General features: G+C 39.6%; 1 protein-coding gene across 1 annotated transcript in view; it reads left to right on the top strand.

Annotated features, from left to right (window-relative positions):
- Positions 1 to 2346: 2346 nt before the first annotated feature.
- Positions 2347 to 26017, top strand: part of DKK2 (dickkopf WNT signaling pathway inhibitor 2) — a 43332-nt gene continuing 19661 nt past the window's right edge. Inside the window, exon 1 of the mRNA XM_064652061.1 lies at positions 2347 to 2604. Coding sequence (XP_064508131.1) covers positions 2347 to 2604 — 258 coding nt within the window. The remainder of the gene's footprint in view (positions 2605 to 26017) is intronic.

The following is a 26017-nucleotide window of genomic DNA, read 5'->3' as shown; positions in this document are numbered from 1 at the left end:
ATTTAACCAATTTTTTGCGTGAGGGTGGTGTTTATATGGCTCTCTGCCGACTTTCCATGAAATTACCTGTTAGAGCTTTTCCTCATAGCTGTTTGATTTGGGGTTTGGGAGGGCTGAAACACCATAAGGGCTGGGTGTCAAAAGCCAAGTAAAAAAATGATCAAAAAGACTTGCTTATGTCACTTTTCTGTGAAATTGCAAACTTCTTTCTGATCTTTTAGTAACATTTCCTTACAAATGTCTTCAGGAATTATTGAGGGTGAAGTCAGAAAGGTAATTTTAATTTATTTAAGGCTGCACAAAGAAAAAAAAGGAAATGTTGTGAAGAAGGAAAAAACTTACCCAAGGTGGTGTGCTTTCTGAAGCATTCCCTGCAGAGAGCTCCTAAGCCCCCAGAAGGGCTTCTACTCACTGCGAGGGAGCAGCAACACTGGAGGCTGAAACAATGCCCAACTCCTTCCTGGTTTTTCTTGCCTTAGCAACTACCTTTTGCACAGCAGTTAATTGAGAGTAAATGAAATTTCAGATGCACATTTCTTCTTCCGTCCCTTCTGCTGTGTGAAACTGCAGAGTAACTGGAAAGGAGTGATAGATTAGAGGGGGACCCTTCAGAGGAGGGGGAAAACCTGAAAATTCTCCGTATTGTTCCCAGACAAGGTAATGTTAGTACACGAACATGTAGGATAGCAAGAACGTTGCTTCCCTCACCATTTTTTGTTCTCTCCACACCCCTTTCACATGTCCAGGGGAAAGACGAGGGCTTGTAGCTGCTCCACTGCAGTAACCAAGTGCCTCACGGTGATGTTCTCTGCTCTGCACTAGATCTTTTGCAGGTAACAGGGAAAAGTTAGGATTTGGGTTTCCCACAGTTCTGCTAATTTTATGCTCTGTGTCGCTGTTTACCTTCCTTTTCTGAAATACGCCATTTTGGTGCTGTAGCAAGGAGATGCCCTGAACCATGTGGGTGTAGTTCTTAGCACTTGGGAGTTTTACAGCAATCGGATGTGTGCTCCTGCCAAGGAAATTGAGAAGATGAATACAATGTAAGTGTCTCGGATTGATGGTGGCACTGTGGCACTGTGAAGGGTCAGGTGTGGGAGCAGTGCAGCGCAGCTTTCATGGCTGGGCATGCCCTTTACATGGGCAGCAGACTCTGCTGGCTCAGGCACCAGAGTTGGGGGGGATTTGCCCGACAGCCCCATGCCTTCACACCTCTGCGGGAAAAACGGGCTTTGCACTTCCCAGCGCGTCGGGGAGCTGGAGCATCTCGACAAACGTGTCAGTCTGGTAGCCCGACGCCGGGGAGGGAACCCGTGGGGACTGGCACAGCTGGGCTGAGCCCTCGCCCTGGAGCTGGGCACCGCAGCGGAGCGGAGCGAGCTGCGGCTGGGAGAGAGACCTCCGCCTCGGGGAGACCCCACCGGGGAGAGGGGGAGCCTGCCAGGCTGCGGGGAGAAGGGAGCACGGAGGAGACGAAAGTCGCTGTGCGGCGTGTCCCTCCTCGGGGCTGGGGAGGGGCACTCGCTGCTGGCGGCTGTAATAATAATAAGGGGACCAAGGAGAGATTGCGGAGACCACCGAGTGCGAGGGGGAGCAGCGCAGGAAGCCCAACGGGGGGTCTGCCTCTCGGACCGGGTCCCACCGCGAATGGGGGCCAGTCTCGGGGCTTCCCCACGCCGTCGGATGCTCAGAACCCCTCACGTCGCACCGACCGGGTTGGCGGAGGAGGAGGAGACCGGGTGCTTTCACTCCTGCTGACTGCAGAGGCTGAGGCAAAAGAAAAAGGAGGAGGGGAATAAAAAGTAAAGAGGGGGGAGAGAGTGAAAGAAAACTAAGCCCAGCTTTTGCCGGTGCTGCTTGGATTGGATCTGGTTTGAGTTTCCTCTCTGCTGGCTTGTGCAGCAAGAAAGGAGGAGTGGGGGGAAGTAACTCCTCAGTCTTCCTCTGAAGCTTAAGCAAATGTGCTGCTGCCTGCGCTGGCGGGGAGCTGCCCTGGGTGCAGTTGCCTCGCAGCCTATTGCTCTCAATTACTAAAGAATTGCCTGGACTTCTCGAGGACCTGGAGGAAAAAGACATCACTTCACAGACCTGATAGTTGCTCAGTGCCTGTAGACTTGACACATTTTGGTTTTTTCCTAGGGGATCCTTTTTTAAAATTATTTTTCTCCTCTGTTTTTTAGAACAGCATTTGCTTGAGTGTGTGGCATTGAAATCCATTGCTTTGTTAACAACTTTGGGAGATATTTTTAAAAACTTTTTTCCCCCTCTTCTGTTTTCTTTGCAAAAAAAAAAAAAAAAAAAAAAAAAGGCAAAAAAAGAAAGGATAATCATTTTGGGGGAGGGGAGATGATCGTGCTGATGTGGAATAAGTGCTCCTGCTGTCTCCTCTTACTAGCCGCGGTCCTGATCGTGGAGAGCTCCCAGCTAGACAGCTCCAGCTCCAAGGTGAACTCCATCAAGTCCACCCTGATGGGGGAGGCTCCAACTCAGGCAACCAACAGATCTGCAGGCATCCACCAGGGACTGATGCTTGCTAGCAGTAAGAAGGGCAAAATGCTAGAGCAGATGGGAAAACCTCCCAAGCACTATCACCGGCAAGGAGAGGTAGGACATCGCTTCATTGCTCAAGTGTCTGTCCATCTGTGTGCTATATGCGAATAATTGCTGGTCTTCCCCTCACATTGTTTTCAGAGCTTTAAAGTGTTAAATTAATTAATTTACTTCATCAGGGTTGTCTGGGACGATATCATCTCATAATTGGTGTTAAGAACTGTGGGACCATATCGTCTCATAGTTGGTGTTAAGAACTCTGCAAGTGGGAGGTGGGAGGTTTTAAACCATTCGTCTTTCTCTGCAGGGTTAATAACTGATGGAAGAAAGAGCAATCTAAAAAATTATTATCTTCAGCATTTCTTTGTTTGACTCCTTCAAAGGGTTGCTAGAAGTAAAAAAAGAAATTTCTTGTTAACTCTCAGACAGTAAATGAGTTGAATTTGAATAGGTGAGGAAAATTTGAGCATGAAGTAAAAAACTGTTCACAGCAACGAAACAAACTTGGTTTTAAAAATCACAACCAGCAAATTGATCTGGTAAAAAAGCATGATACCCCAGTGGTATAGTTTAAGGTACAGTTATTTGCTTAATATGACAGGAAACAAATTCTAGGTTTTTTCCCAGAATATTCTTGATTGTTTGTGGGAATTTTCTTTGGTTATGAGAGTTTGAATGTAAAGAAGAGAGAAAAGATTAGAGAAACTTTATGGAAAAAAAAAAAGACCCTGACTTGCTTGTGCAGTCTTCTTTTGTCTCTACCCTGCCTGCAAACTTGGAAGTCTGATAAAAAATAGTCTTCATTCAGCTATCTTTGTGGTAAACTATAAAGCAGCATTTTAAGCTATCAGTCCCCTTCTTCCCTCTCAAATCTTGACTTGGATGATATGCATGGTGTACACTGTGATGGTTGAAGGAGGTAGACTTCTTCAGAAAATACAGATTTTATACTATTGGGTATTATTAGGATCTCTAAATACAGCTGCTTTTCATAAGCAACAGTGTAGCAACAAGGGAGCTGCCAACATTCATCACTAAAAAGGCAAAATACTCAATGCCTGAAGGGTCTGTATCTTGCTTACATTTTCCTTAAAGCAGAAGAGAAACTGAAAATTCAAGTAATTCACTGAATTTGCTGAAGTGTTTCACATCAGTTTCCTAATAATTGAATGTTATCATTTGGTTTTATGTGCAGGCGTAATAACAGTAGTGGTAGTTTTGGTTTTTGTGTGTGAGAAATTTGCTTTTAAAATCCTCCAAGCTTTCTTTCCCTAGCCACTCAATTGTTTTATAATTTACCCAGAATTTGGTTGCCTCTCCTTACCTCTCAGCAAAGTTTAGTAACAGATGCTGTAATGAAGTTTCATATTACTGAAGTACTGTGCTCTTTTCTACTTCGCATTGTAACAATTGCTATGTTGAATCACCTTCAGGAAATAGAGGAGCCCAATACACCTTCTTATATGTTCTCCTTGGATTTTCTTTCGTTTTCTATGTATTCACAAAACATCAATGTACAAGTCCTAGTTTTCCACCAAGTGCTATCAGTCTCATGAGTTTTGTGAGGCTGTGCTGTACAGCCTTTTGCCTTTTCGGGAGGTCTTGCCACCCTCCCCTATGTACATCATCCTCAGCACTTCAAGGTGTATTCAGTGCAATGTAATCAGTAATCGATTATAATTCACCCAGTTCCTGAAAAACGAGTTGTACTGCCCACCAGTGGCATTTGCAAGATTTGCCCCTAACTGGCCAACCTGGACTGGGATTTGCTGGGGACTTCTGGTTACTGGCTAGAACTCACAAGGCACACTTCAAGTGAGAGACAGCACTGTAAGTATCTGTAGTGGTAGAAGAGATGTCATGCATGTTAACATGTCGTGTTTGTAGCACAACCAAAGACCCCCAGAGAACTGGTGGCTTTGACTCCCAGGGAGTGAGGACTGACCTCCCATCAAGGGCTGTCAGCACTCATTTCACCCTCTCTCTCTGAGACTCCATGCCCGGATCCTGCATGGCCTCACACAGATGTATGTGAAAATGACACAGATTTGATCCCAATAATTGTAGATGCCACTTTCAGCCATCCATCTGAAGCAACACAGTTAAAACAGAATTGCAATAAAAAGAAGAAAAGACAAGTAAAGACAAGAAAACAAAGAGAAAGAGAAAAGAAGAGTAAAAAAAAAGAAAAGAAAAGAAAAAAAAAGAAAAAAAAGAAAAGAAAAAAAGGAAAAGAGAAGAAAAGAGAAGAGAAAAGAGTATCTTTTGTGATGTTTTCTCTTTGGTGATACTTCCAGTTGCAGGGTTGGTAAGCCCCTGCATTTTTTAACAGCGGTGTCATGTATATCAACCAATTGAGACATGACATTTTCATAATCTTTTTTAAAGTACTCTCTTATTAAGTTAGTGCTTGATTTGTTTAGATTATGGGACTTTGCACTGAAGTTTACCATGCCACTTGCAAAAGAACAGGCATATGCTTTTCTTTCTAAAATGATCTGTTGAATTAGTGAAATTTATAATTTCTCAAAAGTAAGAGTATCTTTTATAACTTGGCAACACTAAATGGTGAGTTGAGTGTCTTGCTTACAAACTAGGAAATAGTTTTAGTAAGGACCAAGGATATACAAGTTAAAGGAAAATTAATAAAATTTTGCTGTTTTGACAGCTTCGATCTGTGCTTTCAAATCTGCACATACACGTACTGAAAATCAGAGTGCTCTCACCAAAACTGATGAAAGGACCATCAGCCCGTAACCTATTTGCTTTTCAGTTACGTTAATTCTCAGGACTGGGACTAGGTTGGGAGTTTTAATCAGCAATAAATCAACGGATACAATAGTTCATGGCTTATCTACAGTGCTGATGTATTTCAGCTGGTAGTTACAGTGCTTCTGCCCAGAAAGGGAAGATCCAGCACTCCTTTGTCAGGCAAAGTTCCAGTTCAAATTCATGAAAATACATGAGCAAAGCAAGCTGATCCGGCTTGCAGAGAGACTAGCAGGGCAAATGTGGATTTTAGTAAGACACTTTTATGTCTTTCTAAGGAATATTATTTATTTTCTATTCTTACTCCCTTTACTGCCTTGGATCAGCAGTGAATGAGAAGCACTGATGTGCTAAATCGGTGAGATTTCGCTCTCTTCACTGTTCTTCACTGTCTCTCCTGTTTTCCCCTTTCTGCAAACTGTTAATGTTTTCCCATTTCACAGAGAATCAGAAAGTATCTACAGCATTTGCACAAGGGAAAAATATGCTCAGAAATAGACTAACAGTGCATGTTAGTCTAGGTTACTTTGGGGGGTTCAGTATTTTATACTGTCTGCCATGAATTTCCTTTCAAAACTTGATTTAGAGAAATGGCTTCTAGGGACATCTAACACAGTAGTGTAGCCTCTCTGGGAAATTGTTCTGGATATATCGTCTCTCTAGATAATTGTGATACAGTGAATAGGTTCATAATTGGCAATGAAGTTGAATTAATTTTTCTGTGTGTTAGCTGTAGCTTCCACTGTGTTTGGGTAACCTCTCCCATGTGAGTGCTCTAGCTCAACGACAGAGATGTAACTTGAAAGGAAAAATCCCACATATTGTAGCTGTGACTGAAAAGAATAGCCATTCCATAGATTCCTAGTTAATGGCTCTGTAGCCTCTTTAACTCACTTCACCATCTTTTTGACTTCTTGCCTCTGGATTATAGTCCCCTCTCTCCTCTGAGGCTTGTTCCCTCTGTCAGTGCTGGGGTTTGCACTCCTTCACATTCACCCACCTTTAATGATCTAGTAGGCTGTGACCTACCAAACTTTATTTTTAACTGTTCTCCTTCTTCAGTCCATGGGTGCTATTACCTTTTGCCCTTTCCATGTCCTGGCCACAAGCCATTGCTTCAGCTCTTTCCCCAGCAAGATGTGTCTCTTATTCCCTTTGCTGCTTCATAGCTGTTTGGGTTTGTGCTTCTCATTGGAACTGTCCCTCCCTCTGTGCACATGATGGGAGCAGCAGCAATAAAGGGAAGAACTGGGACAGCCAGAAGAAAGGACCAGCACAACTGTGGGGCTGACTAAGAAATAATGTGGTCTGGAAAAGGGAGAGAGGAGTGAAAAGCTGTGTCAAGTTTTAACATGGCAGAGGTGCAATAGATGGCTATCAGATAAGCCTTAGTATTCCAAATACACTTGATTTAATGTTAAAAATGTATTTATTCTTTTTAAACTCCATTGCAGCTTGAGCTAAGAGGTTTGAGACCAGAGAAGCCAAACCAAAGAGGCATTAATTCAAATCACTAATTTGATACTGATCTCATACCTATTAACGCATGGACATACGTGTGTTTCTTGGACAGGATGTAGTTACCCACAAAGACTTGCTAGAAAATGTTTGGATGATGCTTTTAGCAAGTAAAACAGCATGAGATGTAGTAATTGAATGCAGTGCCCTGACAATGTTACAATAAAATGTACCAAAGACACAAAAAATGTAACCACAATATCTTAAATAGCTAGTAACCAAGACAGTATAAATTATTTCTCCATGGCATTAAAAATAAATTAATTGCAATACCTAGAAATTACATCCAGCAATAGCTGCCTTTTTTTTTTTTTAATTAAAAAAATAAATACAGAATCTAAATCTGCAGAGGTCATCAGAGAATCTATTCTTTGCTCTTGCTGTTTTTTGTCAGAAATCTGGGAGACATACTAGTTTAGTGGCAGCAGTCTTGCTAAATAACCGAGTGGCTGGTCTCTTAATTGCGAAAATGAGATGCAGAGTATTATTTCCTTCCTGGGTCATGCTTGGTGTTCCCTTCAAAGTGTTATTATTAATTGACTTCTTAATATAGAGCAAAGGCTCCCTTTAAAGTAGCTTTACTACAACTATTTCCTATTAACTTTGCAACAATGTTTAGAAATTTTCTACAATTGTCTTGTGCTGCTGGGTGTGCAAGTACTTAGGAAGAGTTAGTTTCTGTCTGGAAAGTCTGTCAGAGTTTAAGAGTGACACAAAAGATGATGAAGCATGATTACATTTTGCCCTCAGAAAAGTGAGTCTGATTAACTCATTATGTTTGATTAACTGATGCTTTGCAGATGCAAATATAGCACAAGTTTAATTTTGATTTTAATTATCTCAACACCGGATGCATCTTGCAAGCACTTCATATCTCATGGTTTGTCAGCTGAGCCTTTGGTCCTTTTACAGTTGTACTTACAAATGCATCATCCTGGAAATGTCATTTAGGAGGAATTTAACTTTGCAAAGGAGGAGTCCCATGAAGCTTCTGATTCTGTTTGCTTTTTGAGCACTGCTTTCCTCTCCAGGTTTTGTATACCTGTTAATTATTTTTATTATATCCAAATATGTCTTATATAGATGTAAAAATGTTAATTTTGAGAACACCTTCAAAGCAGAGAGCTCCCTTTCCACAGTTCCTATCAAGATCTGCTACCCCCCAAACGCACACACTGGTCGTGGCTGGCAAGAATCAGGGGGTGGTACACTAGACTTGGATCCAGCAGCTCCTGCGTGGCCCACTATTGCCTCGTGGCTTGTCACCATGTCCCGATGCTGTGGAGCTTCACGTTGGTTTTAGCACTCCAGTCATGAAATTTTATGATAGATTTGAAGATGTTAATTTTATATGACACTACAGAAATGGTGAAGAAAGCTAGAAGCCACCATTCTGCTATTCCTGCATTTGTAAAACTCCAGGTGTATTAAGAATTTTAGGTTTTGGGTTTTATTTTAGTGACTGAGGATAATTCTTTTAAAATCTTCGTCTTTCATTACTATGTTCTAGGCTGTGTTTCTAGTACCTTTAGGTTGAAACCAGCTTTTATGAGCTCCATATCCATGGGTATGAGAGATCAACACGAAAGCCAAAAGATCAGAAGGTTTGTTTCTTTTTCTTTTAAAATTAATTTTGCCTTCAAAAGTCTTAATTTTCATTCAAGAACATCAACCTTCATCTCTTCTTTTTTTCATCAAGTATAAGATATGTAATGACAGTGTGTGCCCCAAACCATCACTTTTCTTCAGTGAAATTTTTCTCTTTTGGATTGAAGGGCAGATTTATTTTAATAGAAAATTTCATGAACACTAGCAATTTTCAAATTGCAATGAAATGTGAAAATAGGTGAATTTATTATACTTCCAAGCTAATTACATAATCCTTTTCTCTGGAACGAGCTACATAAAGTAGTGTCAGGGGGAGAGTGAGATGGCTTAAAAGTATACACATGTTCATACTAAATAACTAAAGCACAGCAATCTTCATAAAATAGTGAGTTTTGCTCATCTTAGTTACAGTTTTCTTGGGATCAGCCTTGAATCCATCTATGATTTATACACTTGTGTTCACAGAAACAAAACTTGAATTATGAAAATAAATGGATATAAACAAACAGTGGGAACATGGAGTCCACTCATTCAGCAGCTATTTTGTTCTTACTAACGGAAAGAGCAGGGCAGTGCTACAAAAAGAAAAAAAAAGCTTAAAAGTTGTTGGGTTTTCCCCCTCAAAGCACATAAGCACACAGTTCAGCCCCTTGGGACTTTCTCAAAGCTTAGCTTTGATATGATTGAATTTTCATATGCATGGTAATGAATCTTTGAGACATGCATGTTGCACATGTGTAGTGCAAATGGCACTGGTTTACCATTTTTAGCAGTAAGCAAAGACAGACTGTTCTGCACATGCTCGGGAATGAGGTGTTGCTTCACTCTGCAAGCCCTCTGCCTCATTCTCTGTGCATCATGTAAGTGTGAACCAGGCTGTGCATGCTTTTAAAAGCATATTTATCGGTCCACTGAATGAGAGGACAGGGTTCAGTTCTACGTGTTTTGGCAGCTTGCCTTGAGTAAAGCAGTGACTTGCTGTCAGCATGATTTCTTCTCTGCAAGTCTGAAGTGCCTATAGTGGAGATCTCCTAAAGAAATTGGGAAGAAAATACATTTATGTTGCAACAGGAAACTTTTATTCTTGGAATCTTGTTCTTAACTAGAACAACATCAGAGGAAGTAATGAATCTGATGGGGAAAGAACTCCTTTACTTTTCCTTTTGCACAAAGCAAGGCAGCTTCCCGAATTGGGTTGTGTGGGGCTTTTTTGGTGTTTTTTTTTTTTTTTCTGTATATTCCTACAGAAAATGGTGCATCTCTTCTTGACAGTCTGAAAAGATACTATACTGGATATTTTACTGTAAAACAAGGTCTATGGAAGGAGGGGAGAGAACTGTATGTAAAGGACTAGCAGAAATGCAAAATGCTAAGCCTAAATAATGTAGTTGGCATTAACTTAGTTCAATTCATTTTCAGAAGTATCAGAAAGATTTAGTCTGTGTCAAAAATTAAAAAAAAAGGGGCATTGACAGATGTGTTACCATCTTGTATTTGACCCTTTTGCTTTCATTTGACTTGATTTTGTTTTTGTTGTTGCTTTTGGTTGTTGTTTGTTTGTTGTTTTTGTTTTTTTTTTACTGCAAAACTCTAGTGTTTCATGAAGTACAGCCTCAGTACTCTGGATGGTCAGCATCAAGAGCCATGGGCTGGCATACCATTTGTCTTTGCAGAGTGTCTCTTCAGTAACAGCTGAGTGAAAAATGGCCAAATGAAGCTTCTGTTGGCCTGTCCTGTCCTCTCAGAGCTGGTACATACTGCAGAGCTTGCCATATTTCTTTGATTCTTTTCTTTCGGCTTGAAAATGAGAAAGCAGAGCCTGCCTCCTATCCAGTTCATTGTGAATTTCCTGGGAGACTCAGGATGCTGTTTTCTATCCTAAAAAACAAAAGTTTGTGTTTCTCTCTATCCTTTGGGGCTCTAGGTTGCCCAGGACACAGAGACTGAGCTGTGTCTTTTCCTGTGTGTACTGGCTGCTGGATACTTTCCTTTCAAACATCATCTCCCCTGTCATTCTTCAGGAAGGAGGGAAGGAGAAAGGAGATGTCAAATTGTCGTGTTTTACCAGACCTATTATTCTTAAATTTCAGTTTCTCATCCACTCAGGTAGCAATAATGATACCATCTGAGTCACATAACCAATCATTATGTGTGAGCTGAACACTATGGGGTTGCCCAGTGAGACTGAATGTTGTGCTTCCAGACCCTTTCAGTTCCCGTTACTCCCCAAAGACTAAATTTACAATGTATATTATTCATAACCAAATCCTGTAGTGGGGAGAGAGAGTGAGTGTAGATCAGAACTGAAAAATGGAAATTTTGGGAACCAAGGAAGGACTGGGAAACCAGGAGGTTGGCATCCTCTCTCCACACTTTCTCCAGGGTGGAGCTAGATGTTGTTGCCTCATGTGTCATCTTACAGGTAAAGGGGAAAACTGCCTAGGCTTAAAAGTCTATTTTATATTTTGGTGGTAGTACTAAACTACTTAGCTGCATAAAATGTTTTTGTAATTGTTTAAATAAATACAGAGTTTTAAAAATGCTCTTTAGGAATGCTTGTAAACGCCTGTGCTTGGTTTTGTCCCCATTGTTATCTTCCAGACATCCCACCCCTCGCCAAGAAAATAGTTTTTTAACAAGAAGAATCCTCTGGAAATTACTTTCTGAGGGGGTCCTGGCCACAGCAGCTGCAACAAATTGCAACTGAATTTCAGTCCCAATTGTTTTTTATTGCTAAAAGGATAAGTGACCAAGTGAATACTTGTATTATAGCTTCATGACAATTTATTAAGTATCAAATTGTAGTGTGTGATGTTGTCTAACCAGAAGATTAAGGTTTTCTCTGTGGAGGGAAATTTCTCTCAGACTTTGTACCACTGCTTAAACTGAAAGAGGCTGGGAAATTTTTGCCAATCCCAAACTGTTCTGTGGTTAGGCTGACTTAGGGTTTTCCTTCTGCTGAGGCCTTCGTGCTGGGGCCTGGTCAGTGATGCCAGCGCAAGCAGAGTTATAACCAGCACGAGGCAGACGAGGAGAGAAGTCACGGCACTGCAATCAAATGCGTGCTGATCCGCTCCCCCGCTGCGTAAACAAGACTACAGGGGGCATTTTCTGAGCAAGATGTTTTTTAGTAGCAGCATAGCTTCAGCATAGCTCAGATTATGCTAATTGGGAAGCATTTTGGGGATGATTTTCCAAAAAAAGCAACACAGAGTCCAGGAGGGACAATAAAAGATGCAGCAAAATCTCAGGATGGTACAGGCTGCTTCCTTGTGCCTTTCAGCAGGATATGCCAGCTGGAAAGGGGTTGCGGGTCTGCTTGCCTTCCCCTCAACCTCTCTGCTCTAACTTTGAGGCCATTAGGGAGGTTGCCTCGTTCTCCAGGCATGCTGGCCTCACTGTCACTGCTGTATGTTTGGGATTTGGGTTTGGTTTTGTCCATTACAGTTGCAAGGATGATGCCTTCTCTTAAACACTGTCCTCTTAAGTTATCAGCGAAGGATAGATACGAGAATATTTATTACAGGAACACATGTGCACTGCAGGTGTGAAAGGAACTCTTAAACTGTTTATGAGTGCACAAAGCCCCACGAACAAAGAAGGCAGAAAAAAATGTTGTCATTTTAAGGAAAAATATGTTTTAAGGCCCTGTTAAAAAATAAAGCCAAAAAGCACTAATAGCAAATGGGCTACAGATTGTCTGTGTAACAGGGATTAGCACTCTGAAAATCTTCCATTTTTCTGAGCAGACATGTACCACAGACAGTCCCAGTTAGCCGAGATACCACTCAACAACAGAGAGGGTATCTGCTTTCAGGCTCTTGTCGCAGAGAGTTACCCACAACATCCTCTTCCAATACGAACAAACAGATGAGTAGGATAGCACTGTCTTAACTCTGTTTTAAAGGTTTGAGATGACTAGAAGTCAGGGCGTCTATTGTATGAATAGGTATGATAGTGGGGTGTGAGTCCTAGGTCTGGAGTGCAGCTGTCACTCTTGAGTTTGGTGAGACTGAGGTCTATTTTAGAGCTAAAGGATCGGAACAGAAGGATCAAGGATGGCTAAAATGAGAGAAAACATATTATCTTCTGTAACAGCCATGTAATGATGTCTTGTTTGGAACAGCTTTCAAGTACATCGAGGGTAACATCCTTAATGGTCATGACAATTCAGTACCCCCCAAAAAGTGATGTAAATCACTCCCCTCCAGCACTGTTTTCCAGCAGATGCACCAAAAGAATTTGGCCACAGACACAAGTTCAAGCTGTGAAATTCTACACTTCAGCTCCTTACTTTGTAAAATGTGCTGTTTCATTGCCATTCTTATCCAAGAAGTGCCACACACTTCTGCACAGAAAGGTTTGGCCCTGTTTATAGATAGGATGAATTTGAAGTGTATTTAGGTACCTAAGTCCTTGAATGTTTTCAGTGGGAATTAGGTTCTGCATGCATTTAGGGAGTGGGATCATGGCCTTTTCCACACAGGAGAGAAATTCAGCTCAGAGGAAATTGTCTGTCTGAGACTCCTGCAGTGCGATGCACGCTCAGGGACAAGGTCTTCTCTTTCAACACCTATATGAGACAGTCTGAGTTTGGTTGTCAGAATAATTTGTTATAATTATTGTTACAGAAAACTTCAATCAGAAGAATTTATACTGTTCCATCAACGATGAAATAATTATATGAAAGGTCAGGGATGCATCTGTATCTAATGTACCGAACACAGTTATTCTGGCCTTTCTGTATGGGTTTCAATCTTCATGAAGAGTAACCCCTTTCTTAAACCAGCATATTTTTTTTTTTTTTGGTGTAAAACTGGACAAGGATGCAGAGATGTTGCAAGCAGAGCTGTAGTGCTTGTCTTTAATGAGCCTCTTCCTGACCCACCCTATGTAAAGCAGTTGACACATCATGTGTTGTGCAGCTGGGACAGCTACTCTGGCACATGTATCTGATATATGAACATTTTGACTTTGGCCTTTTGGAAGCACCGGTCCCATGCTGTTCTCTGGAGCTGTGTTTAAGTAATTTCCCAGATACTGTGGATATAGTGGCGGCAGGAGCAAAAGCTGAAGTGGAATTCACCAGTTCAGATTTAGCTGATTCTGTGAAAACAGATTGCACAACAGAGACTGACACTCAGTTTCTGGATTTGATTCTTTCTTTCCTTGGTTTGACCTCCAAGTGCTCCTTCTGTCTGTTGGTCAGTATTTGGTTCTCAACTGGTAGAGTGAACGTGTGTATGTGGGTGTGGGGGGTTATTTGGGATTTTTTGGGGGTTCTTGTTTTACTTTTACGATCTAGCCCTTTAAATTCCAATTTTACCCCTTGGCTGAAGGGCAAACCAGTTTCTGTGAGATAGCATCTGTAGAGCTTGAAGGGTTGCTTGGGTGGCGCAGGGCTGAAATTCAGCCAGGGTGATCCACACTGCTGAAACAGTAGGAGCAGACAAGGCCAGTTCATGTGCTGTCAGTGGTACAATGCCTGTGTGTGTTACTGCTTGACTGCTCCTGATACTGTTGACTTAACTTTGTACTTGTATACTTTAACCATTTGTTAGTAAAATATCACACTGCTTTTACTTTTGATCCCCTTCTGTCCTAAATGCCCCTAAGGACAGACAATTAGTTGAAAAAGCTACTAGAAGACATTTTGTCAACATTTGCTTCTTCTGAAGTTCATTTTAAGAGTATCTTTCACCTGAGTATTTTTCAGAACAAAAAAAATCTCCGACACTTTTCTGTCTCGATAAAACGTGTGAGGCTGAGGCTTCCCTCTTCCTCCCAGCCTACCTCAAAAAATACCCTCTCAATACTCAGCCTTAATCATATATGGAAGTACAATATTAAAGTTAAGGTTTCAAAACAACACACTCCTACCATGCTAATCACGGATCAAAATCAAATTACACCATTTCTGCTCTTCAAATACTTGTTCCAGTGGAGCTGCAGCTCAAATACAAAAACTTTAGGGAAACTGAATTGCCAAGAGATAACCCATTTCATAACTGATTAGAATAACTAGTAACTGATCAAAAGTACTGCCAGGTTTCACAGTGCAGGGAGGCTGTCAGCAAAGTTTTACATAAATCTTTCAGGACTAATGCTGTTCAATTTATTCTCAAATGTTCTGGAAAATGGGGACTAGTGAGGCACAGAAGTTTCTACCAAAATGTATTCAGACCTTAAGTAAGAACTTAAATGGTCCATAAGGAGTTGCAGTAAATGCCAGGATACTGAGCATCTGAGAAATAAATCCCATGGGTAAAATTCCATTTCTAGAAGTATAAAGCAATGTACCCAGCATAATATGATGGCAGTTAAGCACATACAGAGATAACCTGCAAATTAGAGTCAATTTAGCCATCTTTAATGGTGAAGCGGCAACAGGGAGACAAAAATTAAAATTATATTAAGAAAATAAAATTCAAGTGGAATATCAGGAACTGAAAACAAAACAGAGGGCATTTTTAAACTGTTTCTAATTTCATGGTGCTGAATAACTATCAAAAGATACAAAGGCAGTAAAGATTAAATGGAGAAGGACAGCATGGATGATCAGAATAGCAGAACTACTTTAACACAGGAGAAAGTAAATAGGGTGCAAAGACTCATCTTGGAAAAGGGATGCCCAGTGGGAGAACAGGACAGAGAGATATAAAGTAACTAAGAGTCAGGAAAAGGTGAATGGGGAGCAATCACTCAGTATTTGCTGTAGAAGAAGAGCCAAGAGCAGACGGTGTGAAATTATCAGCCAGCCAGGAACTACTTTTTCATGTTGTATAGCTCATTGCCACATGATGCTGTGGAAGCCATATGGAACTCCTCAAACAGAGATGAGACAGATGCAGAGATGAGAGATTGCACTGGTAGGTACTAAACTTCCAGCTTCAGATGCATCTAAACTAAACACAGTGGTAAACCAGCCAACTTCAGATGTGTCTGAACTGCTGTTGACTGAAGCTGGGAGAATGCATCTGGGAGAAATCCTTCTGTACTTGCCTATAATCTTACTCCTTTGAGTATTTGCAACTAACAGGATGCTGTCATATTCACTTTGCTCTCATACATTATAGTGACTTTTATGTACCTATTTAGTTTATCATTTTTATCAACATAGAAATCATTAACAATTTATATTTTATCAGTATCATAAATAGCCCAGCTTGTTAACTCAGCTGATCAGGAAACTTAAGCATATCTGGTTCAATGTAAGCATTTGTGTTGTCTTGTTTGCCTCAGTTATGATGTGCATATACAAATATTAGTCAGGCAAAAATTTAACTACTTAGCTGAACTCAACCCTTGGGTTGAGCACTGATTTTTGTATTCTCTCCAATGCCCATAGACATCAATGTTAATATCCCATGAACTCCAGTGAGGCTTTGTTATCCAGTAAGGCTTTTAGTCAAAATGTTAAATAGTCCAAAGAGATTGCTGCAGCAAATGGAAAACGTGACTATATTGAAAAGGAAATGGAAAAATGAAGATATAGACAAAGAGGCTTAGAATAGATTACAAAGTATGTAGGATGCACAAGTCAGGGAGACTTTTCAAAGATTTTTACTACCATTTAGTCAGTTACAGAAGTAAATACCTTAAATTTTCAAAAAAGGGTCAGATTTTCAAGTCATTTATAATTCAGAATGAAGGTTTCGGGTTTTGGGAGGTCTTTTTGCTTTCCTTTGTTATTTCCCTGAGTGTTTTCTTTGCTCATGAGTAAATTCTTCCCTCACAAATTATCATTACACACAAGGCTGAGTATCTTTAAATGTTTGAAAATTCCAGTGTTTCCAAAGGTGTTACAATTTTGATGGAAACTACTCTCGTGTCAGGGAAGCATAGGGTCAGTGGGCTCTTTCTACAAATTGATACAGAAAGCTGAGGACAAAGAGCAACTCAGGATTAGAGTCAAACAACTCAAGAATCTCTGATTTTATCTTTCAAGTCTATTTGTCCAAAGATTTTAGAAGCCTAAATGAAAGTCACAATGTTATAAGTGTTGGCATGTGCGTGTGTGTGTGTTGTCTTTCCCTATGTGTGTGTGTGCGTGTGTGTGTCTTTCCCTGCTTTCACCAGATCCTCCTCTGCATCAGGCAAAAGTGGGAGTTTGCTGAGTGTAAAAAATATTGTGTTTCCTCCACTGCTTTCCCCTAGCAGCAGTCTCTGGTTACCATCTCTCACTAAATGAATATCGATAGTATTAAAAAAAAACGTTTAAACCTCTCCTTTGATCTCCTCTTCCACCTGCAAACTCCAAACCAGTTAAAAGCCATGGTTAACACACATGTTTAAAGTACCTTGGCATTCAGATCTGGATTCCAACCACTCAGGTTCAGTAAAAAACTTGGCAGAGCCACTGCCTCTCCACCAGGCTTGAGAGCAAGATGTGATGTCTTGTTACTTGAGTCACAAGTGAAGAGACTTGTCGCATTTATCACTAATGCAGTACAAGATTTTTGGCAGATGTGACCAAGTCCAGTCTGCTCCTTCCTTTAAAGAAGATGTAGAAAGGAACTTGCTATCCTAAACTTGTCTGCTTGTTGAAATCTCTGATTTTGGCACCATTTTTGCTAGGAAAAAAACCCAAACCAACCCAACTAGTGATGTGTATTTTTTCATTCTGCTGGATTTGTGCATACAGCATATCGGCTCTCAGAGCACACTGCTTTTAATGGCAGGGGATACAGTATTTACAAGGGCAACAAATGCATTGTTGGTTGGTTGGTGGTTCTTTGTTTGGTTTTTTTCAGGCTAATGTGAGGTTGTCAGGTCCCTTTCACAGTTTTAGGTACATAGTCTGATATTTTTAAACTGAGCTTCCAGCAATACTTATAGTTTGTAGCTGGAAGGCACTGGGTGCTTAGTCACTTTTGAAAGTCAAGCCACTCCTCTAGATGTCTAGAGAAAGCCTGGGCCATAGCTCCACTCCATTGTCTGTGCCAGTTCTCATTTCAGCGTTTTCACAAATTAATCAAAAACTTCCAATAAAAAAATAATGTATCCCTTCTATACTGATGGGGTCATGAATAGAGACATTCCTAAGGCTTTTTCAGCCTGTGCACTGTCAGCTGCCCAAGCCAATTCTGTTCTGCATTACCTGGCAATAAAAACATTGTTTTGCAACTTTCATCTTGATACCACAGCATTGCTGTTGCTGTTAGAAATGCACTGGTGAGACCAACATGGATTTGGGTTGCGAAGGTTGGTTTTGATTTTGCAATGCTATTTTTCTTGATAAAAAAAAAGATCATTTAGAAAATGTTTCCGTGAGACCTAATTAGAAATAAGAAGTAGACACTAAAATTTGCTTGATTTGGAGCAGAATTCCACCTCTTCTTTCATGAAAGTCATCTAGCCAGGTCTATGTGATTCAGAAAGACTTTCTACATATGCAAAAAAAAGTATTTTAAATTCAGTGTCATATTACCCTCATGTATTATTAATATTAAAGGATGCAGAATCACAAGTTAAACTGAAATAGAAAGCTGAGTCTTTCAAACAGTCTTAAGTGCACAAAGTATTGGAGAAAGAGTGGAATTGCCTTCCCAAGATGGTTCACTGTTTCGTGAGCATAAATTTACCTGAATATAATGAAACTTGCTTCAAGAGCTGTATTTAATGGATGACTATCTCGTTCAGAAGCATGAAGGGACCACTTAATTCACCCATGAGTGGAACCTATGACTTTAAGCATAATGTTTGGTTGGCTCAGTCATCAGTTATACTAAACTTCTGTGGCATTGGTTTCAAAAACTTGTCGTCGTATGCTATCTGAATTTCCTCATTACGTAAAATGCTCTTCTCTGAAACAAATATATGATATTTTAAGGAATTCAAAGCATTTGGAAAATTACAACATAGACCACCAATCCAAACATTTACACAATGGAGAGTACTTTCAGAGAAGACAAACACAGAAGAAGTTAAATGTCATGAAGCTTAATAGGAAGTACACAGGTTGAAAATGATACTGTTTAAATCGATGTTTCTTTAAACAGTAGTTTTTCTAAACTTGACTTGGGAATATTTGTTTTTAAAAGATGCATACTTGACATATTTTCGACTTTTGGCACTCTTTTTTGACAAAAATATTCTGCTTCCAGGATTCCTGGAAATGTCAGAACTTAGGGAGTGTTTTTAGTGCTTAAAAGGAAACAGAAAAAAATGTAATGGAAACTGTAGTGTTTCATTGAGACTGCTCCATTTTCACATAAAAATTCTTGGAATAAAAAGCCGCTTTTTTCTTTCTAATTGTCTTATGGGGAAAAAAAAGTGGTATTTTCACAATTTTACAGATTCTAAGCAGGAGAATATCACAATTTATTGCAGATGGGAAGAGTATTGGTTTTAGGAACCTTCATTTGCTCTTGAACCAGCAGGTTACTGCTGCATTCATTTTCTATTCTTTTCAGCTTTCATGCTCTCTCATCCATCTCTTTCAGATATTATAATAAGCTTTTAAGTGTATAGAAATTTAAGTTCCCAGAACTCTGAATTAGACTGGAACTCAATTCATCTGACAGACTTTTGAAACTGGGACTGTAATTACCAGTTCATTTAGATACTTAGTGATCATTTAATCTCCCATCTGTATTTCTACTTGCTCACTCACTTTTTAGGGAGTAGAAGTCAGTCAATCTTCAGATCAGAAGCAAATGGAACCCCTCAAGCAGACAAACATTTTCCACCAATATTTTGAAGAAAACAAAAATCTAAATAAATAACCCCCAAGGCTGAAAACATCCTATTCACCAAACAGTAATTCCACAGGAAAAATAAATGTTCAGCAAAGTGATCTTTCATTTGAAAATTGGATCCAGATTCTACAAACTGAGAAGGGTGAACAACTCTGTCATATGCAGTGCAATGCAGTTTGTCTGCAAAGTATGCTGCCACAAGGTACTAATGTACTGCTTATGGAGAAGTGCAATCTGAGCAAAAATTAAACAGTTAATCCACAAACTGTTGAAATTATGGTACCATGAATGTTACCCCTCATGAATTACGTACAATTAATGTATATCTACCATCTACCAACTAGTTCAGAAAGATACAATTCAGCACAGATTCGTCTTTCAACACTTTGTTTAGAAAATTAAGATTTCTATTCTTTGAAGAAAGGTAGTAAGACTATTGTGTCTGGAAGGCAACAAAAATGAGTCTTTTGATCAAACTACTGATCAAAGAAGATCAGACACTCAGGTCCGCGTTTATCTTTTGTTCCAAAAAGATTGTTTGTCTTATTGTAGTTCCTTGGTTAAATTCATGATTACTGCTTTTATTTTCTCTTTTCATGAAGAAAAGAATTCACTTCTACCATGAAGCTAACTTTAGTAGTAGTAGTATCTTATTAAGGATGGAGGAAAGTGTGTAGGAGTGTAGGGACTTAATGGCCAGTTATCCTATTAAAATGCAGTGTTATAACAGCTATCTCTTCAAACAGCAATGTCAATTTGAAATCCAAGGTTCCTTTTCTGGAAAGAAAAATCACTGTAAGCTATTATAACTTGGAAAACCTCATTTTTCCTAAGTTGCACTGATTTTTTTCCACCTATGCAAGTTCTCTGAATTTGAAGGAAATTTCAGCAATACAATACTTTTAAGTTTGTAGTATTTATAAAAGCTAAATCCAGTATCTTTGTGCTCCAGGCTAAGATGAATTTGTGCTTAAATGGACTTAGCAAGTAATCAGTCAGGCTGTGGAAAAAGATTTTAAAAAGGTAAAATACTTTCAGAATTTTAGCCAAGGATATAATTTTAGAGATGGTATAGTAAGGGATCAGGCTGTACACTTTTTCTTGTTAACTCATTAACAATAATAATTTTTTTGTGATTGTCTTTTGCTCAGGAATTTTGCTTTTGATGTACATGTTAGAGGAGATTTCAGTCATTTAGCTGGATTCAGGTTAATAGGAGTGACAAATGAGTCAAAATATTTACTGTATTAAGGAAATTGAGAAAACAGGTGATTTTAGATGGATCTGATGGCACAATGTAACAAAATCCCTTACTTCAGTGAGCTGATTTCAGGTGGATTTAGCACAATGCAGAGGAAAAAAAATAGTATTTGCCATCCTCTTTCCCCTAATACTGTTGCCTTTTGCTCTCTCTCCCAGTCACTCCATTAAGACTTTGAGGAAAACCAGAAGCAGTGAAAGAATTTCCTGAGCACTTTTGAATCAGAATATGATTCCTGTAGAGTTGCAGCTCATCACACTGCCTTCTGTTTTAGGGGAAAGCGAACACAGGTGGCACTAAAGGTGGCTGAGATATATATATATATATTCTGCCCCAAAGGCCTGTTGAAGATAGCCTAGCATAAACTAATTTCAACTTGCAGGGACCACTTTGACTTTGACTAGGGTCCCCCAAAAGAAATAATCTTAGTAATAATAAATGCAATATTGATCTTGTATAGCTGTGCAAGAAATCTGGATTGTTAAGTACAATCTAACTATTTCGTACTACTTGACATACGCCTGTGGAAATTGGTGGGAAATTGCCAATTTCCACCAGCAGAAAATCTAGCCCTGCAAATAACTTTATATTCTTTTAACTCCTCTCATTCCCAAACTAAAACGGCACAAAACAAACCTGCATTAATTATTTACTTGTATAAGTGTGTATCTTGGCATATCTAATATATAGCAGTAGCTAGGGATGCCAACCAGCCTTCCACATCTCTTTTTGTAAAACTGTATGTCAGTTGAAACTACCTTATAAGTATGTGTTGTCTTTTTCCTATTCCTCAGCTTTGGAGCCAAATTTTAAAACATGGATATAATGCCTGCTTCCCTGTCTAGACAGATCTCTTAACTGGTGTTTCTGTCTTGTGTTTATCATGAGAACTCATTGGGAAATACAGTTGGTTATATAGAATTATTTCTAAACCACTTCCTACTTGGTAAGGTAAGGATGGGATTGCTGAAATAAAGAAATGTCCATTTGACATGTGGCTTTGTGACTCACTGGGTAAAACTATTCATGCCGTGTGACATCAGTAGGTTTTCAAACTACATCGAGATATTTATTGGCACTGCTGTTTTTGTGGCATGGAGTAAAGGATAAATAGTGTAAAGGAAGAGTTGCTTGACGTTCTTTTAGGAGAATTTAAATCCTGTATTTTCCAACAATGTGAATGAGCATGCATTTGAATGCTAAACCAGAAAGGTTTATAGTGCATCTGGTACCTATTTGAATTTTTTAAATGTCTAATTTCTGCTGTGGAAATGGAGGCCAGCTTGAGTTATTTATTGTGGGATGCAGAAGGAAATCATGACCCTTTGCAGGGACATGTTAGAATCCCTGCACCATTCAGCCAGTTTTCTCCTGTCACACCTACTTAAATTTTCAAAAAGAAGCTTTAATGTATTGAGTGTGCTCTGGATCATACTAGTTCCGAGCACTTACGACAGCTTTCAGAGATTGCTGGTGGCTCCCAGAAGATTGTAATTCTAGAAACAGGAGCCTGATGCTAAGCATCACCACCTGTTCTCCATTATTTTCCTTCAGAAGAAAACAATGCAAGTGTAAGATTACATACTAATGGAACCCGTTTTCACTAAATAGGTACATTTGGTCACATGTAATTTGGTGGCCCATTAAAGGAAAAAAGGAAAATAGTATGCTGTTTTCAAAAGGGAGAGGCAAATAAAACTTAAATTAAGAGTTTCCTAACTAGGTTAACTAAACTAAATTCTTACATGGCAGGTATACCAATAGGCAATATGTAAGTATATACAACATTGCTTGTTGGAATAGCTCTGTTTTTAATTTGATTTGTTGACATATCCTAAAAGACTTTAGAACCTCATTCAGCTCTTTTTAAATCCACTACAGAGCTGCGTTTGAACCTTTCTGACGTTTGCACTAGATTTCTATTTCTACTTCGCTTAGAACAATACAGGTCTTGTCTCTAAGCAAGGTTTCTCTGCTGCCTCTCGGTAGAAAAAATTATAAGCAGATATAACATGGTTATAATGATACTGGCAAATTATGTACTTGCTGTCATATTCTGTTATCATTTGCCATACACCAGAATGGTCCCATGTTATATCTCTCCTATATATTCATATCTATTCAGCTAGATAAGCGAATGTTATTTAAAATGAACTCATCAATGCTTTTCTTATATTTTTTAAGCATGGGAATATATGTATGTCTCCCTCTCTTGAAATCCTGATCATGTCAGCATTCATATAGAACCTGCGACAGCTTGGCTGACTCACAGTGCTCACCAGTCCTGGTTTTGGATGCAGACCAGTCTCTAAATTGTACCCCTATATCTGCTTCTTAGCACTTTTTGTTGCTGTTTCTCCTTTTGTTAGTATCTTATTCCCAAGACCATTCTAAAAAAGCAGACTTTTTTTTTTAAGAATTTTTTTCCTGCTTGTGATGCCTGGAGATTCTTCAAGAATCCGTGTTAGACTGCTGGTATCATTTCAGTAGTCCTCCAACTCTTCAGCAAAAAGTGGTGGGGTTTTTGAGATAACATGTTTTCTGAAGCATGTTAGTTCCTGTGTTATTCATGGGAAGGCATCCATCAGGGACCTGTGGAGGAGCAACATTCTGCACTGAAGTTAGATCTGACAGTAGGTGAGAGCTCTGGCGCTATAAACCTGTGGCTGTTTTCTATTTCCGCACAAGCAGCCTTATATTCAAAATGCAAAGCTCCTTCCTTTAGGACAAAACCTTCAATCAATAATCCTATCAGGATCAAAAGGGCCACGTGTGAAGGACACTCTGTAGCTGCATAAGATCATTTTCTGGAGTAAGTTTCATGGCTGTATGGAGCAGCCTAAACCTAAGCACTGTCTAAGCCATAACTACCAATGGAGAAAGGCTTAGGATCAAAAAGTAGTCTGGTTTATTCTCTCAGATGTATTTGTTCTGCAGTACTGAACTGGAGTCTTAACTCTGAAATTGGAACAGGTTTTGCTCAGAGGAAGCAGAATTAGATTTATGGAGTGCTCTACAGCTGTTTTTTCTGAATGCAGTAGTGGTCTAATGACATATATTCATAGACTTGGTTTGTCTGTGAAAGCAGATTATTTAAACTTTGAAAGTGTTTCATTTCAGTCATACAAAATGGATTTTTGAGGACATTGTCAGACAATGACATTACTCTGTATACAGATCAGTGGAGTGGATGTGGTGCTTCAGAAAAATTGACAGACATGGTCTTAGCTTTTCCATTAATAAATCTGACCGTTTTCATGCCTCTTTTCAAAAGTTTGTCCAAGTTGCTCTAAAATAACTAAAAGTGAATGCTTCCAACTGACACAAAATTTACATTTCAATAGTTTTATGCTGTCAGGTATTGATGACCTGCTCTTGAAATCTTGACTCATGTTCTAAGTTTGTAATGCGTAAATCTATTTTGAAGCCCAGTGAAACCGTGGGATCACTGTGAGGACTACTCACATTAGGGAGAGATTACAAGATCATGGCTTTTTAGCCTTTTGATTTACCAAGTAACTTTAAATCTTCATTCTGTTTTGTCTGGGAAAGCCCCTTTGTTGACCAGACACAAAATTTTCATTCATTTGCATCAGGTTTTTTTCTCACAGAGCAGATAACAGCAGTGCTGGATTGAACATCTAAAAGAGCTCTCTGGCAGGGTAGGAGTCTGCACCCAACCCGATGAGTGCTGTACAAATAGCTTTGCTGTTATTCATGTAGCTTGCTAATAAAAACAATGATCTGGGAGAGTCATGAACAGAGTTCTGCCTAATGGAGTCTCATTTAAACAGCAGTTTGCTGCTTCTTTTGAACTTTTCAAGTCTTTCTTGAGTTACACTTGATAGGAATGATAAGGGTACTGCTGCACGTTCCTTAGCAAATCTGTAACGCACAGGGTGTTTTTCCATTTAGATGTGTGTGTATTTATGTGAAAGATGGGCCTAGGACAGAATCTCAGTTCCAGACCAGATGTGCTTAGACTTGAAGACTCTAAGATCATTAGCTTGGATTTTTGGTGTATTGTAAACAACTGTGGTTTAGCCATGAGTAAAAAGCAGCTGACACTGAAAAGAAACAAGGAAAGAAGGTCAGCAAAGTTTTGTATAAATAGCTGGAAGAGGTGCTGGGGAGGATCCAGGCGTTAGTATTTTGCTCCTACTGGCCATCACTCTACAAACAGCTGGGTTTAAGTGGTGTGACAGATCGTTGCTCTGCTGCTGATGCTGATATTTGTCAGTGCCTTCAATCTCCCTTCGCTGAGTTTTATAGTGAGGACTTAAAAATACAGGAGAGAAATAGGTCAGTGATTGTAAGGTGTGTGTAGACCAACTTTGTCATCTGTTTAACAAAAAATGGACTAAGTGTACTAGCATGTGCTTCTTCCTTTATTTTTCCAGGGCTCATGATCAAGCATGTAAGTCTTGTTAATACGAGATGAAATAAAATAAGAAAAGATTTGAAAAGGGGTATTTTAGACCGGAATTATTATGTTCTCTCAGAATGTGCTAGAAAAATGTTGAAATAGCAATGCAGTTGGATTTCATGTTCAAGAAATATTCTGAAGTATACATAGGCCTAACTGATGGACAGTACACTTGTATGACAGTCTACTGAGGGACTTACCAGTATCCCTGCTCATACCCTTTCACACAGTCAGCCTGTAGGCTTCATCATGATTATATTTGTTTAACTGAGAAAAAAAATATTGAATAAACCTGGATAAATATATTAGATTAAATCTCTGTAAATACACTATGTGCTATCTAAAACTTGAGCGAAGTATTAAGTAATTCATACACCCTATTGTTGCAGCTCAAGATAGCCTGACACCCTCAAACCAAGAATTTTGACTGATCATTTTAATTATACTGATGTAAATATATGTTTTTCCTTTATGACAAATCTTACCTCTCTGCAATATATATATATCCTAGCTGTCAACCCTTTAAGGTAGAGCACTATCTTGCCTTCAGGCCATGTCCTGAAGTGTCATGTTTAAACGAGGTTTTACTGATTACAGTGAGAACAGTTCACCCAAACGATCAATTATGGCTTTTCAGGAATAAAACCAGTGTTTGCTATGCACCATACCTATGTATGTCCAAAGTAGATTAATTTGTAACAGCGTAACTCTAGCATGGCCTCAAAGAGTCCAGGCTTTCGAGCGGCCTTTATGGGAGTGTTCAGAGCAGCAGTTTCCACAGTGGGAAATGCCTTCTCCTGCAGGCATTGAGAGTGGAGGGACTCATTCCTCCTTCCTTTAGGCTTTGCCACACTCAGCATGTGGAGTGCTAACACCTGGAAAGCAGGCTGCAGTAGAAGCTGATAGCCTCTGTGCCACTGATACCAGGGAAAATTAATACCAATGAAAACGGCATTTCAGCATTTCAAGGGAGGGGCAGTTCTACCCTGGACAGGGGTCAGAATGTGAAGTTGTAGCAGCAAAGCACTACAAAGGTCATGTAGTCTCTCCTCTCTTCCCTCCCTATGCATGTAGGAAGGCCAGCAAGAGACTGGCCTCAGAAATTATGGAAAAGCTGATGTTTCACCCCTCTCCACTGTATTCTGGTGGTCATTTTCCATGACTCACAGGAAGTTAATTCCTGAA

The sequence above is a fragment of the Pseudopipra pipra genome, chromosome 4 (genome assembly GCF_036250125.1).
Source record: "Pseudopipra pipra isolate bDixPip1 chromosome 4, bDixPip1.hap1, whole genome shotgun sequence".
Taxonomy (NCBI): Eukaryota; Metazoa; Chordata; class Aves; order Passeriformes; family Pipridae; genus Pseudopipra; species Pseudopipra pipra.
The sequence above is the reverse complement of the archived record's forward strand: the minus strand, read 5'-3'. Positions and strand labels throughout refer to the sequence as shown.